Raw genomic sequence first — 20,110 nt, 5'->3', positions numbered from 1 at the left:
CTGCAAAGGGAAACTTTTCCACTGTTTGTCACTTTCAGTGGTTTGCCTGTTTAAAGACAGCAGTACTGGAACAGGGCTTCAAGAGAACGTTTCCTCATCTGACTGAATATATATATATAACATGCATATTATGTATGTATATATATATATAATATATATATATTTGTATGTACAAATATACATACATACATATGTATACATACATATACATGTGCTTATATACCTATGCTTTAATACTTCAATAAATTAACTCTTGACTGATAAAACACAGTATAAGAGAAAACACTGCAATCCTCGCCCAATATAAAACCATGACAGACAGCAGCTGTTGATGCTGCTCTTTGATTATCTTAACATCTAGCACACCTTTTGAGTCATGGATATCACATCTACAATTACATTACAATGCCTGTAATGAAACAGGTATCAACACTGTCATGGATAAATGTGGGCTTAATAGAACATGTTTCTCATAACCAAGTGCATTTCTAAGAAGTAATTGGTGTCCTCTGGACACATTTTTATCTTAGAGTTAACGTGAAGTCCATTAACAATTGCACAGATGTTTCTGTTTACAAACAACAAATGCAGCATTTGCCTGAAATCAACTGAAGTCAACAGGAATCCTTCTGCTGATTTCAGTGGGCTTTAGAACAGACTTGGGTGTATTTACTTCATAGTACATACATGTTTAGATCCTTCTTTTCTCTAAATATTTTAGTGAAACACACACCAGACACATGAGCGATGACGTAATTTTCTCCTGTGCATTAAACATACTGTTTATCTTACCTTTGCTGCCACAGATGAGTTGGGCTTCTCCAGCAAGTCCCAGAGCTTCTTCCTCTTCTCTGGGCAGCAGGTATTGTCAAACTCTTCCCCTTCTCTCTCTCGCATTGTCTCTGCCTCTCTCCTCAGCTCCTCATTCATCTGTTCTTTCTTTTGATGGTATCTTGCCTGGCAGCAAGACTCTAAATATATCTCATCAATCCCCCAGTAATCAAGCTCCTGGCCAAAAGAAAGAGCACACATTTCTTCCATCATATGTAGTTTCCCTGTCCTGTAGAAATTCAAAATGGAAGTGAAAGCCCCTGGGTGTCGATCAAAAAAATACTCATTTTCATTTAGATTATAGTCATCACATACTTCCAGCAGAGATTCATGAGTATTGCAGTCTCTGAGCTTTCCTAATCGTGTCCTCGGAAGTCTGTCCAAAGTCCTCCACAGCACTTCATGGTTGATCCCACCTACATTTATTTTAACTCTCCGTGAGCAAGCTTTGCTCCTAATGATCTCCACTGGTTCTGGAGGAAGGGAAAGGGTCGACCTTGAAGACTTTTTGTTGATCCCTGGTGGAGCCTTCTCAGCCATTGTGAAAAAGGTGCAGTTGTAATGCCAGTCTTTAGGAGAATGCGCTTGGAGACTGCAAATGTTTGGATAGAGTCCTCTTCAGGTGGACTGATCCATTCCTGCAGCTGAAAAAGACAAAAAATTAGAATATTGCAGGGCAGAAAATATTCCCCCAAATGCTCACTATTTCTCCTTCCACATTTTCATGTGCAGATGAAAATACAATGATGGCAATGTGCTCTTTTCACAGTGAGACTCCTTTGTGGTAGTATACAGAACCACTGGAACAACTGGTATGGGTAAGACCACTATGTTTAGGAAAAGAAAAAAAATAACAGAAATTTGCTTTTGTTAAAATCAGGAGTTTGTACAGAGAATTTGTTCTATCAGTTTCTGATACAGCAATGTTAGCTAAATGTGATTACTTAACAATTAATTTGTGAGGTAGGCTACTAGAAAGACTTTAGGAATATCCGTAAGGAAAAAAAAAAAGATGTGGGGCCTCCCTTCTTTTTTACTGAAAATCAAATTTGGGAGATGCAGTCTGAAACTGAATGAAACTGCTTCCCTTTCCAACCTCCAAAACTTTACTTACCATATTTTTTCATGGTCAAAAATTACACACCAAATAATTTCCATCCTGGCAAGTCAAATGTTATATCTCCACACACTGCTGATTTCCCGACCTATTTGGTTTAAAGAATCCTAACTCTTTGGAACCTAACTGAACAGTAATATGGGTTGCATAGACAAGGACTTTGTGCATGCTGTTTCATAGCTCATCACAGAATCATAGAATCATAGAATCACAGAACTGTAGAATGGCCTGGACTAAAAAGGACCTCAAAGATCATCTCGTTTCAACCCCCCTGCCATTGGCAGGGTCACCAACCACTAGAAAGGCTCAGAAAGGCTCTTTTCTATCCCACTCATTCACCTGTTAAGCTGCTAAAGTGACATGATTGCATGACAGCCATCAGTAATCTCAGTTTTAGTCATGTTCAAGTTAATCCGCACTTACTGTACACAGTGCTGCAAAGAACTCAGAAGTGCAGCTGTTCATCACCAAATCTGGAAAGCCATTATGAAACAGGAAGGAAACCCACCCACACCCACCACTCCTACTAAGGTTGATTATCTGACACGGTGCTTAAATAATAACCTAGCAATGGTATCATGGCCCAAAGGGAAGAATATTAAGAATGCTTTGATCAGCTTCTCTTACAAAGCAGGAAGGCAACTCCTTAGGAATTTCCATGAATTGATGTCCTCTCGTACTCTGCAACTCAGCAGCTCACCAGTCTGCTTCTCCTTTTGAAGTGCAATCATTGCAGCTTTAAAAAAGTATTTGATGACAACAAGAATTTCATCCTCTTTGCAGAATAAGTATGAAGGTTGTTATAAGAGGGATTGTTATCTGTAAATACATCAGGAGTAAACACCAGAAAGGGAAAAGGACTGTTTCTATTAAAGGAGTGTGATGGTACAAGAACCAATGAGTACAAACTCACCATGAAAGGAAGGTGAAAATCTGAAAGGAAATTAGAAGGTCACAAAGATCCTCATTAGAGCAATAAGGATCCAAAATAATCCTCTTCCAAAAGTACTCAGGAAAAATCACAGAATTATTTCAATGTGATATTTACATACTTATGACAGGGTTGACAAAGTTTCAAGTATAAAACTAAGATTGCTAGGCCTTGTTATAAGTAACTTTAAAAGGTATCCTCTACAAACAGAAAAACTAATAGTAAGGCTCAGCCCTGTGTGATATTAGCAGAGAAATGGTATTAACTGACTTCCAAGTCCGAAAACATCAGGGAAAAGGAAAGTTCCCTAGAAAGTTTCCCAGTGGAGTAATATTTACATTTATAGATATGTTTTCTGTAAAGTACATATGTAGATTATTCTGTCTGTGTCTCAAAGCTTGCTGGGGACACAGATGGACTTGTTGAAGTCCAGACAAGTCCGGAGCAAGGGTTGTGAAATCCTTTGTCTGGGCGATGCAGATGGACAAGGCCAGGGGCAACGAGAGCGAGATGAGCTGCAGCTCAACAGCTGTGAAGTGCTCCTTTGTGTGCACTTACCTCAGGACGACTGCCATCTCAGGGGGTACTCAATGACTCTTGCTCAAGGCCCATCTTGTCACGTAGGCAGGAGAAGAAGGAGGATAAAAAGAGGAACCGAAATCCATGAGAGGTTTCTGGCAACAGATTCCTCATCTAGAAGAACATAGGATTCCTGACTATCAGACTCCTCACGAAGTGACACCTGCATGCTGACAGACTCTCCTGTGCCTGCTGCCTGCTGCTTCCTCAAGGATTGGCTCCGCGACTGCCTCGTCTACCTGCTTGCTGCCCAAGGCCGGCCACGCTGCTGCTCCCCGCCCCCCCGCTGTGTCTGCCTCGGACCTTCAAAACGCTGTGCAACGGGACCGCTGCTGGATCCTGCTGGTGACTATCCCCGATTTATGCAATTCTTGCATCTTTCCTATCTTTTCTATCGCCCTCCTTCCCTTCCCCGTCTCCCTGATTAGGTTTTGTAATAAACTGGTTGGACCAACATATGAACCGTTTTTTCTTAATCTCACGTTGGGTATACAGATATTAAAAGAACCTCCTCTCCCTCCTATAAATTGAAACGGGACAACATAATGCTCTGTGTTGTTAACCTCTGTACTGGGAACAGCCAAAAACACAGAAATGCAGCAAGAAAATGCATGTATTTACAGCTCAATTTATGAAGTCAGAAGAATAACAACATCTCCCCCCCTCCCCCATTTCTATACTCAAAGTAGCTAAAAAGTACTAAATCAAAGTAGCCACCCATATTTAAAACACAGCAAAAGTCTTAGATGCTGTACAAGCAGAATGATAGCAGAGTGTACCAGTGAACTAAATAGGTTTGCTGTGGTTTTGTTCTTTAAAAAAAATATATATGAAATTAGCAACAACTAATGGAATCTTGCAGCACATCAGCCTAACAATCCTTATCCACTACACTGCTTGCAGTTCCACTGTAAGGCTGAACTTACTTAAAACACATAAGGGCCAAAAGATTCTTCCTTCTGCCAGTCTACCTCCAGCACTGCAATGTAAATCTCTCTTGATTACCAAGTGCACCTCTCTGTCTATTTACACAAGGGTTTAAGCCTGTAACATTTACCTTCATTCATAAAAAAAAAAAAAACTGTGATAAGTTCACTTGCAAAGATAAATGTTGTATCAAAACCAAAGCCTTGGCATCAGTAGGATTACATAATATGCATCCCTTTCTGCTGTGTTTTTAGCTTTCTTCCCCTTAGGCTGTTTTTTTCTCTGATTTTACCCTCCTCCTCGTTTCCTTAGTTGCAAAGAGAAGATGTGTAGGGGGTGGGGGGACTTTGGAGCTGCAGCACAGGTGCCTTCCTACACTCCAAGAACCATGCACCCGGGGACTTGCTGCCACTGCACTGAAAGCTATGGGGCAGCATCAATGAGCCCCATAAATGAAATTCATTCAGAGTCAAAACATAGCAACTGTCTTCATGTGCCCTAATAGATGAGTGGACTCTGATCTTTATCATGTCTTGTCACTTAAGCATCTTCTGGTGGTCCGTGATGCATTTATCCACCTTCTGACAGAGACCATCACATAAACACAAAGCAGCTGTAAGAGGATATTTCTACATGGAAGAAGTACTCACAACCTTTTACGAAAAAATGTTTTCAGACTTTAATGCACAATTCTATTTCTCCCTTTAAGGACATCTTACATAACAAAACACAAGAATTAAAGAAATTCATAAAGAGCTTCTGTCATTCTCCATGAAATCAGTCAAGTCTTCAGGCAATTTCTACAAGGCTTCACTTATTTATTCATTCTTGAATCTCAGAGATATCTTCTCTTTTCTTATTAATATCTGTTCTTGAGTATTAGCAATACAGAGTAAAACAGCAGAAGTCAAGCGGTTGATGTGATTAATCTTAGGTTAACTGAGCACTCCTTTGCTTTTCTGATTACAAAACTGAAGACAGGCAGAGTACACACTGCTTTAGCTTTTACGCAGTGTGGTTACCACACAAATTTGTTTAACAGTGCAAAATTATAGTGTCATCAATGCCGGTCTAGAGCTGATAAAGCATTTTCTCATCTGACAGTATAATTATCGGTTGCCTCTTCCTACTTGAAGAAGTCTGGCTTTTCTAAAAAAGCTTTAAAAATCCTGGCTAACTGTGGTCATATGGAAGTCAGAAGTGAAACACCATCTAGTCTGTGTTCAGAAAACTGGATCCAAGGTGCTATGAATATAGATACATACCAAGGTACATGCTCGCAGTCAGGACATACAGAACTTTTGAAAGATCAAAAATAAAAAAGCTTCTCCTCAAATGCAGTCTTCAAAAATGAAGGCTATTTTTGCTTTTTTATAGAGCTCATTTCATCATATACAACCCATAGACTATATGACTTTAAAAAAATCTAGTCTATTTCCTAAGTACATTTCTTCGCACCTCCTTTTGCGTTCTGCTAATATATACTTTTTAAATTTCTTCCTGTGTAGCTTTTCCCACAAACCTGAACTACAGAGCCTGTCTCTAACTGCACCTTTAGTAAAAGTATAATTAGGAGCCTCTACTTTAAATGCAAAACATATTTAACTTTATAATCCACATTATGAATTTCACAAGAAATCACCAGATCTTTAATTTTAACAAAACTATGCAATCAAAGTTGCCTTAACCCTTCATTAAATAACTATTCTGGCTTTTAGTTACTGTTACTGCAATTCTTATCCTGGGAAGGTTTTAAAATATTTTTTGGTTTAATGCCTCTGGCTGCATGCAAAACCACCGTGCACCTTTCCCACCATGGCAAAGTGAGAAACGCTTCCAGCCCTCGGCAGGCAAAGCCATTCTGCTGCACAGCACTCAGTAGAGAAGGACATGAATCATAACCACAAATGCACACTAAGAGCAAACCTCCGTAAAGCTAAGTTTCCTTCCTTGCACTAATTAAATGACTTTGCAGGTAAATACCAATAATACTGAATAAAACTCTTCCAAATCAAAACCAAATCTTTGCAGTGAATAGAAGTTAAAACTGTGAAGACTACTACTCAGAACCTAGGGAAAGCCAGAATGAAGGTTAGATTTCTTCCCCCACACCATATGCATGCAGACTTTAATGGTGTAATTTCCCCCCACACCAATCCTTTCAGCGTTACATGAATGGGCAATTATTTACCATTTCTTTCTATCTTTCTCATTCACTGTTTGTCCTCTGATGTTGTTTAGCACGTCCTATTGTGAACCCAGCACTGTGTGCACAGTGATGTATTTCCCTCAGGGAGCTCTCACTGTCCTACCTGAGAGCTTCCAAGGCATCCAAGAGTTTACCATCTCAACATCAATATCAGCCTATTATTACCCTTGCTTTATAAGGGAGAAATGAAGGTCAGTAATGCCTGAAGTACCCAATAATTTTGGCTGCTCAAATTGAAACAGTTGCTTCTTTTCAGAGTAGTTAGCATTTTTATCACATTTGATGGGCACATCCACAGGAGCAGATGAAACCCTTGGGCGGAGGAGCTCAGTTGCCTGTGCCATTGCACTGCCAGGGCACCGCCTGGCACAGTGCAATTAGGACTTTCCCAAATAATCTGCAAGGATGGTTGGAGAGTCAGCATGCTTCAAGGTCTGCTCTCAGTCAGCAGTCTGCATGCAGCCATCTGCTTTGGAGTCTACATGAGTTTAACCACACAGACCCAGGTCACCATGCCAGCTGGCCCAAGCGCTGGGACTTTTCCACCCACTGGCCAAGCTGTATCCACATGTCCATGACCTTGCTCCAAAGAGAGTCACGTCCAGGCAGAGGCGTGTGTTGTCTCCGGAAAGAGCCTGGCTCCAGCACGAGGAAAATAATAATTTGCTAATGCTTCTAAAAAGTTCAGTGTAACTGAGATGTCAGGTAATGGGCAGTAGCTTTGTTTAAGGCTGGAGTACTGTTCCTTAACCACTGACTTCCCTCATCACATTTGTCAATTTTCTGTTGTTTCCAAAAAATGAAGAGTTGCAATTTCCTAATGGTGAGCTGAGGTATCTTAATTAATAGTGTTTTCCCTTAAATTCAGTCTTTAAAAAATTGCTGAGATCATAGCTAAAGCTCTGAAGAAAAAAATAATCAAATGAGGTAATCATTACTTCCATTTCCCACCCTGACAGGAATCACATCACACAGAATTAAGAATTGATAAGCTGCAGGCAGAGAAGTGCAAGGAAACATGTCAGACAGTAATCCTAAGCATTTCTCAGATTCACATCCATATGCAGGAGCACATGCTTGCACGTGCAGCAAGGAAGTTGAGCTTTGACAGTCCACAGCTGTGTCTGCACTAGGGTTCAAGTCCTTCAGATGAGTGGCTGGATCGATGGGCCAAGGTAAACTGTATGAGTTTCAGTCGGGTCAAGCTTTGAGTCCTGCGTTTTGGTCACAGCAACCCCAGGCAGCCCTACAGGCTTGGGGAGAAGTGTCTGGAAAGCTGCCTGATGGAAGGAGACTTTGGTGTACTGATGGACAGTCAGCTGAATATGAGTCAGCAGTGTGCCCAGGTAGCCAAGAAGGCCAGTGGCAGCCTGGCTTTCATCAGGAATGGTGTGGTGAGCAGGACTAGGGAAGTCATCCTGCCCCTGTACTCACCTCAAGTACTGTGTTCAGTTTTGGGCACCTCAGTACAGAAAGGACACTGAGGTGCTGGAGCAGGTCCAAAAAAGGGCAACAAGGCTTGTGAAGGGGTTGGAGAATATGGCCTATGAGGAGAGACTGAAGGAACTGGGGCTGTTCAGTGTGGGGAAAAGGAGGCTGAGGGGAGACCTTACTGCTCTCTTCCAAAACCTGAAATGTGCTTACAGCGAGAGCAGGGTCGGTCTCTTCTCACTGGTGACAGATGACAAGATGAGGGGAAATGGCCTCAAGTTGCACCAGGGTAAGTTTAGCTTGGATATCAGGAAGGGTTCTTTACAGGAAGGGTTGTTAAGCACTGGAATAGGCTCCTCAGGGAGGTGGTTGAGTCACCATCCCTGGATGTGTTTAAAAACCATTTGGATGTGGTGCTCAGGGACATGATTTAGTGGAGGACTGTTAGATTCGGGGTAGTATGGTTAGGTCGTGGTTGGGCTCAATGATCTTTAAGGTCTTTTCCAACCTGAGTGATTCTATGATTCTATGAATCCACTTAAAGCCATGTGGCCAGAAGGGGCAATGATGGAACCTCAACTCATCACCCCCAGTGATCGAGTTTCTCTGCAAGCAGTGGCTTGTGCCAGACCATGACCATGACCAGAGCCATGGTAGAGACTAAAAGAGCTGGGTTCTTCCCTGAACTAATTTGAAATTGCAGCTTTAGCTTTGTGGGTTTTTCTTATATCTATACTGGATTATGGGTTATGGAAGGCAAGATTTTCTGAAACTAAACCCTGCTAACAAACTCTGGGGTGTTAGTATGGCTAACTGGTCTAAAAGGATGACTATTTCTATTTTATAACAGACCTCATGGATGACTTATTTTTGGCATCTGAAGAATTTCATACTGGCTGTATGAGTCCCAGAGATCTGCAGGAAATGTTCAAAAAAGATGGGGCCTTTTATAGATGAACTTTTCAAATCACTGAAATCAGTCTGTCTGGTAGCTCCCTGTTCTCACTGTCTTGAGCACAGAAGTGTCTTTTAGATGGATGAGCTGAACTTAATGAAGAGCACTGTGCTCAGAGGCTTTATATATTCCTTAAGGACCTCGTATAAGAAAAGTCAGACAGAAATAGGTGAGGAGACAGAAGACAGGAAAAGGAGGGAGGGCATAACTGATAACATACTTGTAAAATTTTGCAGTCACAGAAGTTTGGTAGTTTTGATTTATCTGATATTTTAATACACACTAATATCATTAGTTACTTACTGTAGCTGTCCTCCAGTAAAGCATTGTAGGAGCTCTAGCCTCCACTAAGGATGATGTGGACAACTTTAAACCAAATGCAGAACACTTGACAGCAATCAGTGCAATTTTACCTCAAGTTTCTTAGCGCCTCGAGTGCTCTTTTTGAGCAGAACCTCACAGAAGCTGAGAGCAGGGTTTGGAACACCCCTTCTTACTGGACTAAGGTCTCAGAAGAACAGTGAATGACTTGACAACCTATTGCTCAGCTTCAGTTGCCTGTAAAGCCAACACAGACAGAAAGTGATGCTGAACAGAACAGGCCATCTGAGTGTGTCCTTAACCCGTTGAGAAAGTACTGAGCTTTCAGACACCATATCAGTGATGAATGGATGTTATCACAACTATAATATACCACATGAACCCTTATTCTACACTTTTTCTTCCAGCACAGGACCATACACATATACATCCATCCAGCTAACTAACTAGCAGAACTCATCTTTTCATGGATTCTTTTGACTTTTGGTTTCTGCTCCCACTGCATGAAAAATGCTCGTGAAGGCAGTGCAAAGGAATTTCAGTGACCTCCTTATATTTCAGAGCATCTGATATACTGTAATAGCTTCACAGTCTGTCCCGGTGCTGAATTAAGATCATCATCAGTCTTTATTCCTGACTAACTCTAGTCCTCTGTTTTTCCTTATTAATAATACTCCGCCGTTTTTGCTTTTGACAAGCGTGGCTATCTGATTCTTATCAAAAAATTATGGTGTGTTGCTGCTCAGTTTACAAAAACAGTTGCATTTCCATTGCAGTACATGTTAGAGCATCTCTTGATGAGGGTGTAATTGTCTGTGATGGCCGCACTTTACTATTTATGTTTACAATTGGTTGCTAAGAGCTAAGTTATTGCTTTTGCCAAAGATATTGTCTTTCACTGCATATTTAGCCTTCCCTGGAAATTTCAGAGTGGATGAGCTGTCACACAGCAGTACAAGGCCGAATGGCAGATCATTTTCTTTAATTTCAAACAACCAGATATTACAGAAATGCGATTATGTAAGATCCTCACTTCAGGGCTAAGTCAGACTATGTATTTATATCCTGGCTAGCTCTTTGGATCTACAGTTTTGATCAGTGCTTCCATACAATTCTTTGAGGACGTACTGCTATGATATATACAAGATACAGTAATGAGTTAAATACATTAATATTAATAAGTTAGTTTTGAATCACAACTTATTTATTTACTAGCTTATTTTTTTTCAAATTGCACTGCCGTGCACAAAAATGATGGATGAGGTTTTTAACATTCCTGTTGCTCTATCAAAGAGGCACTGTTGTAACCAGATGTCCCAAAATAACTATTTTAGGGCTACTCAAAGCCTGGAATCTTGTATCTTCCTGTTAAATTCCATCTTCCATTGCTCCCTATCAATAACAGTGCTACCAGCTAACTGAAAGCACTGAAAACTTCACAGATGCCTTTTTGTTCTCCCCAATAAAAGTTTGCACAGTCAGGTACTGAACTATTATTCTGGGTTTCTACATAGGAAAATATTATGCAGTATACAATATTATACTATATACACAATGTTTGAAGCAACAAGACAAACTGAGAAGCATCAGATTTTATCCCTTCTTGAAAAATGGTAGGCCATGATCTACCTAAACAACAGATAGGAAGAGATATGCCTGAAGTTTTCACTGAGAGGAGGGCATATTTATTCAAGAGATGCTTGTCTCAATCCAATGACCCTACTACAGCCTATGTTCCTATCTCAGGTGCTTCACAGAAGCAATGAATCTGGAAGCAATTAATCAAGGCTTGCATTTCTGGATGACTCAATTTTGACAAGTTCATTTGTACGCAAGTGAAAATGTCCCAACATGTCCGCAAGGTCATAACATCAGCAAGTCAACACAAAAAAAAATAAATAAATAAAAAGCTCTTATCATCAAAAATTAAGACAAATGTCAGCACAGTCTTGATTTGGGAGAGTCCTTCAACATTTTCACGGCTCAACCTATAGAGTGCCTCAAAACAAACTCAATCTAGTCCTGAAAGTTGTCACATGAGGCCTGCAACAACTTCTCACCTTGTTCTGCCTGGTGGTCATCCAGAAAGCAGAACTTTGACAGCCGACCTTTATCTAAGGTGGTTTGGTTCTACATACTGCAAAAAAGTATAGGTGGTTTGGGGTCTGGTTATGGGAGTGCTGTTTCTAGGAATTTGACTTTAAATCTGTAGAGAAGTCACTTCAATTTTATAGTGTTTTTTAGTCTTACCATGAGTGGAACAGTGTAAGTTTTGGAAAGCAGAACATCAAAATTAAGGGCAAAAGACACTAAGAGTATTGATATTTTACACCCTAAACTGAAATAAGAACAGAACAAACGAGCACTTGCTATCATGCACAGTACCATGCAACAGTGGTAGTTGCTGTAATTCTGAAATTAAGACCAAATGAAAATTTGTATTTAAATGCTGCTATAAGTGTATTTATTTACTTCTCTCAAGCCAAAATGTATTTTTTTTTCACAGCATCCCCTTAAAAATTTGCTTGATCAGAGCCATTAATTCATGGCTTCTAATGTTAAACATGCAAGACTGACATTCAAAGATACGGGAATCTCTAGAGCAGAATCAACACAGTCAGAAGGAAGCACTCTAAATTCCCATCCAGGCCCAGTATAGGATCAAAATAGTGACAACTCCCCCGAATAATATTTGACAAATGGAAGCCTCCTTTTATAGGAGACACATAAAGAACAGCCCTTCAAAAAAAAAAAAAAAAAAAAAAACTGAGCAAGGTCTGATGCTCCTAGAGGAGGTGGTTGGTGGTAACAACCCATTTACCTAATTGCCTGGTTCATATGTCATAGGCTACTGCTGCTACCAGTAAGACCCAGGATGGCAGTGTGGACAGAAAACACCCTCCCAGTGAGGTGCATTAGAAAGGGATCCATAGCTGCAGAGTATAAGCAAACCTTTGCCTGGAGGGAATCTCACATTATGAGAGGCGAATACATGTTAACCTGAGAAAGGTATAAAGAGCTCATTTTCCCACTTCTATGTAAATAGCCTAACCACAAAACTACTGAACAAAAGCCAGACATCTTTGGTTCAGCAAGGAGATCAGCAGCCAAACAATCTCATCCCTTCTTTACTCCAAGGGGAGCAGAAGATTCTGAGCATTACTGCAACTGCTTTAACAAATTGCTTAAATGGGCGTTGAAGTGACTAGCTACAGGTAGGCAGGCTTGTCCTAAGTACAAAATCCAATCACAAGGCCTACCCACTGAAGAAGTTTGCTCTATGTCAGCAAGAATGAGAGCAGAAAAAGCACGAAATGGAAACATTCTAGAAAGCGAGACTTTCTAGATGGCACTACTGTCAAGGAAGATCAACTTCGCGTGCTGTTAATCGCAGCAACCACTGGAAGAGCACGTACAATAGTGTCATTCGTAGCTTTGTTATTTCAAGGCTAATTAGTCCAGTTCACTGTTTTGCATCTGCTTAAATGCACTAGAGGGATTTTTCCAGCTGCTGCAGCCTGCCAACACTTTCTGCTCAAACTGTCCCACGATCTCTCTGATACATTCAAATTCACACTGAACGTATGGCAGTAATTTAAGGTAGGATTCGTCAGTCATCTGAGTACAGCCAGCTGAGACAAGCTCATAAACTTCCACAGATGAACCAAAACCTCACACTTTAAGAGGGCAAGACACCACTGAAACCTCTGTAAAAAGCAGCGCTGTGGACTCAATTTGAGTTGTTAAGCTTGCTTATGTATTTAAAATATAGCTAAAAGTTAACAGTTGATCAGATGCTGGGAAAAACTGTTTTACGAACTGCCTTGAGATGTCTTATTAATGTTCTGAGGTAAATGTATTTGGACTGTACTGCCATAATTGATTTCCCTTTCTTAACTTGTTAGGCAATCAGGGAGAGAAGCTCATCTCCAGTGTCATCAAAGAAGATTATGTTTCAGCTTTGTTCAGTTAATTATCAGTACAGCTTTGCATTCACTCCCTTGTTACACAGTTTTACCTGAAGAGCTGATGCTTATTTCCTAATAGGTAATAACCACATATAATGGCAGCACAAAGAATATCTTGTAAGAGCGTGATTTCTCGGGGAGACCAGCACTGAGGATCCTCCTGTGTCACATGTGATAACAGATCTGCTTGGCACCTTCATTTAGACTCCAACTGCATTTGCCCTTGCACAATTTCAGAATATACTGTGATCCTACTATCATGGTATTACGTGAGGCAAAATGGTAGATAGCCACTGCGCCTTGTAAAGATGGTAAGTGCTGCTTATCACAGCCTATTCTTAATACTCGGAGCTGCATTATGCCAATGTGACATATATTATTTATTATCAGATAGACTGTTGGTTCTAATTCTTGCTGCTGCCAGCAGTGATGTTACTACTCCTCTTTACAGTCATCCAGAGGGGGAACTACAACATATAGAAGCCAGACACCTAAGTCAGAGCTGATCTGCCATTATGGTTAAATATAGATTTCCTGCATTAAAAACAAGAAAATTAAAAACCCCACAGATTTTAATGGCCTAAGACTTTTCCATTACAGTTTCTTGCGGTCACCATAATCCATGAACAAACGCATTCCAAATAATATTCATTATTTACTGATTACACAGCTAATGTCTTCATATTTTTAGTGCTGGTGAAAAAAAGCAGCAATACAACTACTTAGTTCACTCCAGCTCTCAAGCCTTGGAAGAAAGTGATGACATATTGCTCAGTAAATAAGTGAACTCTAACTCTAGGCAGATGTCAATGTAAGACTGAAGTTCCTTTGTGTGCTGTAATGAGCTTGAGGATGCACAAAAAGCAGAATAGCCTTTGCTGTACTTCCCCCTTTAACAGAGAATACAGACAGCTTTAAGCGGAATAGATTTTAAGTATCTTGACTGATGCATTCTATAGCTAAATCTTTCATGGCATTTAGTGACTTACAAAGCTATCTGGGACTATCATTACATCTAGAACTGCCCGAGATAAAAAAAACTTTCAAGTTCCGATCAATAAAAGACCAGAATTCAGCTTCTCTGCTCACTTACAGTATTTAATCACAGGATTGAATATAGATACATTCTACTTGAATTGAATTCAAGCACCACAGCAGTCTATTTATTACAGCATACAGTGTAATATCCAAAGCCATATACCATTTAAGAAAAAGTCAGAATAATGAAATTCCTTCCAAATCCTCTCCATATAGCAAGAGTAACTCTGGGATTTACTGAACACTACACTTAGAACAGGAATAAAGTTAGGCTATGATGTGTCAATCAATTTGTTTGCATAGTGTAACAAAACACTACTGTACATCTTTAAGAGATCTCTGCAATTAAAAATCTTAAAGTTTATTTTGATTAACAGTTGAAATTATGGTTAGGAAGTAGACATTCATTTCTACTTGCTAAACTGTGAGTTAAAACCATATGTCCCTAAGGTTTACTACAAAATACAAGACATCAAATTCCTAGAAGGTACTATGCAAGAATCCCTCAAAATATATTTCAAAAAATAATAATTCTTAGAACGTCTGTATGTCTGCCCAGACAAAGCTGAGCTGGAATAGCTCGCAACTTTCAGTGCTTTCCTTTCCCTCTCGACGCTGCCTGTGGGAGCAGCAGGTCCGTGCTCGGGCAGCAGAGCCCTCCGGAAGGGTCTGCAGACAGGTCCTCCAGCACTGCAGCCCCACGGCTACTGCTTCATAGAGACCTTGTGCCTGCTGACCGAGCCCCTCTCCCCCAGCCCCTCAGCCTGGGGAGCAGGCAGCCCCTCCCCAGCACTGCTTACGTAAGGACAACATGCGGAGCCCAGAGCTGGCTGCAGTGTTCTCCAGCAGGTAGCTTTAAATATAGCGGAGCCTTGAAGAACAGTTTACCTGCACATGTACGGACACGAAGCCCAAGGAAGTCACATAAGATCAAGATCTCCTTCTAAAAGTCCCAGTAGCAAGCTGATGGCAAAATCCCAAACGTTGAAAGGAAAGCTGTTGCAAATCTCCACTCCTCGCCTTGCCTTGAATGGCAAGCCAGAATTTGCCAATTAACTTGCACTTTGGAAAAAAGGCTGAGCATGAATAAATAAGTACATCTGATGTGGCATCCTTATGGCAACAGTGCCTTTCAAAATGCTGAAGCCAATGAGGATGCTAAGAAAGAAGCATGCTGCTCCAAACATTGCTTCTCCTTCATCTTGAGCTGGAGTTATTTTCACTTTTCCTGCCTGTGTGTGTCTGAATGAGGCCACCCTGCTGAGCTTCGTGACAACGTCCAGATGAGAAAGGAGGTTACAGCACTGTGCATGCTGTGGTGAGGGCTCCATGTAGAAGCACCATATGAAAAAAGGCAGCTGCAAGTTGCAGTAAGGCTGAGCTAGGGGTCTGTGCATCAGGAATTGTTTGAATGAAAGGAAGAGGCACTAAGGATCCACAACAAACTTTCTGCGTGTGCTGCATCTCCTCTCCCTGGCAAAGACTTCCAGAGCTCTAACAGCACACCTCGGGTGATGGCAGACAAGCAGACCTCCAAGTAGCGCTACCAACTTCCTGGCACAAGGCTGCACTGAGCTAGGTCAGACTCTGAGCTCCTCACACCTAGCTCAGCCCTGAGGCTCTGCACAAACTTGGATACAACATGCCAGCTGAGCAAGCTTATTGTTTTTAAAACCAAATATCAGCAGATAAGGCTTTTCTCTCTCCCCAACCTGTCCAGCATTGCTGCTTGTCTTTCTCTCCCAAAGCAGCCTATTCAGGGCTACAGGATGGGGTCACTAAGATCTTTCTCTTAGGTGTCCTTTAAGCAGCAAGGTTTGCCTGCCTGTGTGTTTGCTTAGGACTGTTGCCTCCACCTGATGCTATTGACACTTCCTTTTTCATCCAAACGTTTAAAAAGTGACAATTTTGGCAGCAATCCTATATAGATGGCCTTAGCTGCGATGAATGAAAATGTCCAAGAAACTGCACATACACTGCTTATTTATATCTTAATCATTATGTAATTGAATGAAGTCCAACTGTGAATGTGACCCATACATTGGGGATATACAACAGTCCACCTTCACACAGCCACTGAAATGCTGGTAGACTGAATGGTTTGAAGGAGCCATGCGGCGAACATGCCCAGTTATAAAGATGCTGGGGTGTTTAAAGCCATGACAGCATGCGATGTATCTATGGAGAGGATGTATGCCGGTATATTTTAGACAAGCACAGTGCTCCCGTATTTCCAGCTTTGGGAGAGGGGATTTTCAATCACCCGGCACTCGGGTTAATTCAGATGACAGCCATCCATTGAGAACACCGAGGGTTTCTATCATCAGGTTCCCCGGCTCCACCAGAGCATTGGAAACAAACGACGAGCCTTTTATCTTTAAAGCTCACCCACGGCAGGAGGCAGAATACTACGATATGCCATTTCCCACTGCTTTAACAGCGCCGAAGGAACAAAAACACAAGGCAGGCTTTCCAAAGCGCTCCAGAGTGAGGACTACGTTATCCTCTCTCTGACCCGAGCGGCCGGGGAGAACCCGCGCTCTGGAGCGGCCCCGCCGAGCTCCCCCCGCTCCGCAGCCCGGGGCTCCCCGGGGCTCCCCGCACTTCCCCCGGCCCGGGGGAACGCATCCCGCGGGGGCAGCGCTCGCCTCCCTCGCAACTCGCAGCTGTTCGGGAGGCGTGGATGACTCGGGTTCTTAAAAAAAAAAAAAAAAAAAATCGAAAAAATAAAAAAAAAGCAAAAGAATATAAGCAAAACGCAGCCCTCGGCGGGAGGAGGGATGCCCTGCCGCTTACCTTGCTCCGCGGGCGCCCGGGGCACCGCCGGGGGCTGGAGGAGGGATTCCCCAGTGCTGGCAGGGGCTGCTCGGGCTTCCCCGGGCACTGCGCGGCCGCCAAAGCCACGGCGAGACGTTTGTTTTGGTCGCTCCTTCCCGGGGAGGGCTTTGCTCTACATTCTCGGCTCCACATCACCGCCCCCCCCGGCACGGAGAGGGCTGGGGTTGGAAAAACCACGGCGAAGGCATCTCCCTCCTACCCGCCGGAGACGCGAAGCTGCCGAGCGAGCGGCGCGGCGAGCTGCTGGGGCCGGCGGGCGGAGCGGGGGGAGCGGGAGGGAAGCAGGGCGGGGGGGCGAGAAAAGCCGAGCCCGCGCTGCCCTCGCCCCGCTGTAATCCCCGGCTGCATGCGAGCTGCCGGCGGCCGCCCGTGTCTGCGGCTGTGCGCGGCGGCGGTGAGGCGGGGGGGCACGGCCGCTCCCGGCCGGAGCACGCGGGGAGATCCCGGACCCTTCCGACCCTCCCTTCCCCCCCGCCCGGCGACTTGCACACCCCCTCCGTACGGCACGGGTAAGGGGAGCAGAGCGCGCACGGCTCGCGGCAGCTCCCGGGCAGGTGGTGTGTGTGCAACGCACATCCACGTGCACACGCAGAGCCCTGCACTAACCGCCGGCCGGGGATGCGCACGCGAAGCCCAATCTCCTGCCCAACTAGGGATGCACGCTGCTCCCCTCCCCCCCCAGCAGAAACACAGAGCCTTCGCGAGATACACACACACACGCTACTGCCACCTCTCCCCAGTCCCACGGAGAACCAACACCCAGCACATTGCGTGTGGCTGACAGCCCCCACTTGTCCGCGCTGTGGCTTGCTGTAGGGTGATGCTCCCCGGCAGAGGTTGCGGTGCCCAGGTGGGCAGGATCCCCTGCAGGATGGGCTCTTGCTTTTATCGCCACGTCTCCATGGGGCAGCTGCCTGCCATCGAGGCTTCTGCTGTTCCTACCGCTTCTTCCGCCTTCCCATAGGGCTTAATTGTTCTTTATTGCTTTTTAATGGGAAGTCCTTTATCATGCCTGATTATATGAAGAAGTCTGTCTCTCTCGTTCAGTGCTGCTCCTCTGTATTTTGGGTAGGGGGGATTACAAAGCTGCTCTCCTTTTCAAGGTCTCTCCTTTTACCTGGGTTTCATAATGGTTCCTCTGTCACTTTGCCCTCTGCATTGTGTTGCTCAAGCTTCAGTTCTCCCTATGGCTCTGAGTTTCTGCCTCCAGTGTTGCACATTTCTCTGCTGGGATGAAGGCTTTCCAGCACAGCAATTCTCAACCGGTTTTTTTTTTTTTTTTTTGTTTTGTTTTTTTAATTTAAAGACCTCCTAATTATTTTGAAAGCCATCCAAGAAAGAGATTGGGCAGTATTGCCACTGTCTCTTCAATTAAAACCAACTAAAAATTAGGTTAAACTTCAGATGTTCATTTACTTTGTTAATTTCCCCCCACTTTATTTGCTTTCCAGACTAGGCTGGAAGAGATATGTGGGTTTTATTAAAGGCCAATCAGCTTTTGCCAGCCTAACTTCCAAAGTTTTCTGAATGGGTACCACAGCTTGAGATGGGCCATTCCTGGGCATCCTAAGTGGTGGTAGCTTCAAGATTGGTATTCTATGCAAATACTGATTTGTATTGAAACCTCCACTTTGTCTGAAATTGGGACATCAGCGAGTTAGATGTGAATCTGTAAGGGTCACTCTGATAGGCATCAGGAGTTCACATGGTGTTACACAGCTGAAGATCTACCTGTATATGTCACATCAATGAGAAAGGTTCAACTGGATCTTTGTCTTCTTTGGCACCACAGTAACTAAAGCACGATACAGAGCAGTGGGAAATCAAGAGTTCACGCATTCGAATGCTCATGAAATATCAGGTTCTCAGGAGCTCCACTGCTCCTCTACTGGTCTTCACAGTGCAGTGAGTAGTTTGGAGGGCTGCATATCTTACAGAAGTAGATTATACTTTCACGAAATTATAATATTTGGGGTTTGGGTAATTTTGATTGTAAAATATTCTCTTATTTCTTTCTCAAACACACATCCCCAGACTCTAAAAGGATTTGCTTATGGAGAAAAATGTCTAAAGAGGAGAGGATAGGAGAGTTCCCATAGTTCCCCAGCTGTGCTGGTGCACATACTGTGCAGACACTGTTCCCCAGTAAGCAGTTTATCTGCATTCAGAATGGAGGGATTATTCCTGAACAAAAATTTTGTATAGAGCTGGTGAGTCCACAGTAAAAATACTTTTATTCTGGGAAAGAAATTTTACATACAAAGTGTATTATGCCAAGAAACACACTTATTTCACTATATCTACATTATTCTATTTCTCTTCATAAACAAAAGCTAACTGTTCTTGCCTTACTCTTTTATAGCATTGGAGCTTCTGGTCTTACAGCAGTGTGGGGGAGTTGAAGAGAAGACTTTGAACTTCCTCTGTTTACCGGAAAAGAAAGATCAAAATGTATGGCCATGCATTGATGACCAGTGATTTCCAGACAGTGTGGGAAAGATTCACTTCAGAGGAGTTGGGTTTCAGCTGGTCAGATAATGGAAGAAAGACACAGCTGGAATGAAACAAAAATCTCTTCCCTACTGAACTTTCTGTTGCAGGATTTTTTCCCCTCATTATAGCTATGCTCTTCAAAGCATCTTTCATCAAAGGTTGCTCTCATAAACTCATAAACATGCTGGACCTCTTCCTTCTCTCTTTACTTTAATAGATGAGCTCATAAGGCCTCAGTGAGGCCAAGCTTCCCAAACATTACCTCCAGTAATGCCTCCTTAGAGGAAGAGGAAGGTGCGAGAGGAGGAAGATGAGCAGACCCTTGGAAAGATGTATCTAACTCCTGAATTGCAACAGAATCAATTAGAGAATTGTAAAGACCAGTAAGATCATCTAGTCCAACCATCAACCCATGCCTGTGACAGCTCTAGACCATGTCACTTAGTGCTACATCTACCCTTTTCTTGAGCAC

At 42.8% G+C, this 20,110-nt stretch overlaps 1 protein-coding gene across 2 annotated transcripts in view; it reads right to left on the bottom strand.

Annotated features, from left to right (window-relative positions):
- The window catches only part of KCNB2 (potassium voltage-gated channel subfamily B member 2), a 194,770-nt gene extending 176,521 nt beyond the window's left edge, over nucleotides 1–18,249 (bottom strand). Inside the window, exons 1-2 of one of the 2 annotated variants that reach the window (XM_052704900.1) lie at nucleotides 17,859–18,249; nucleotides 793–1,475 (exon numbers count right to left, since the gene is read on the bottom strand). In XM_052704900.1, coding sequence (XP_052560860.1) covers nucleotides 793–1,371 — 579 coding nt within the window. In that variant the 5' untranslated portion in view covers nucleotides 1,372–1,475; nucleotides 17,859–18,249. Of the gene's footprint in view, nucleotides 1–792; nucleotides 1,476–17,103; nucleotides 17,404–17,858 lie in introns of those variants that run through there. The other variant, XM_052704899.1, reaches the window with a different exon arrangement.
- Between the last annotated feature and the right edge of the window lie 1,861 nt (nucleotides 18,250–20,110).

This window comes from Tympanuchus pallidicinctus, unplaced genomic scaffold (assembly GCF_026119805.1).
Source record: "Tympanuchus pallidicinctus isolate F22 unplaced genomic scaffold, pur_lepc_1.0 scaffold5, whole genome shotgun sequence".
Classification (NCBI taxonomy): Eukaryota; Metazoa; Chordata; class Aves; order Galliformes; family Phasianidae; genus Tympanuchus; species Tympanuchus pallidicinctus.
This window is presented reverse-complemented; position numbering and strand designations above follow the sequence as displayed.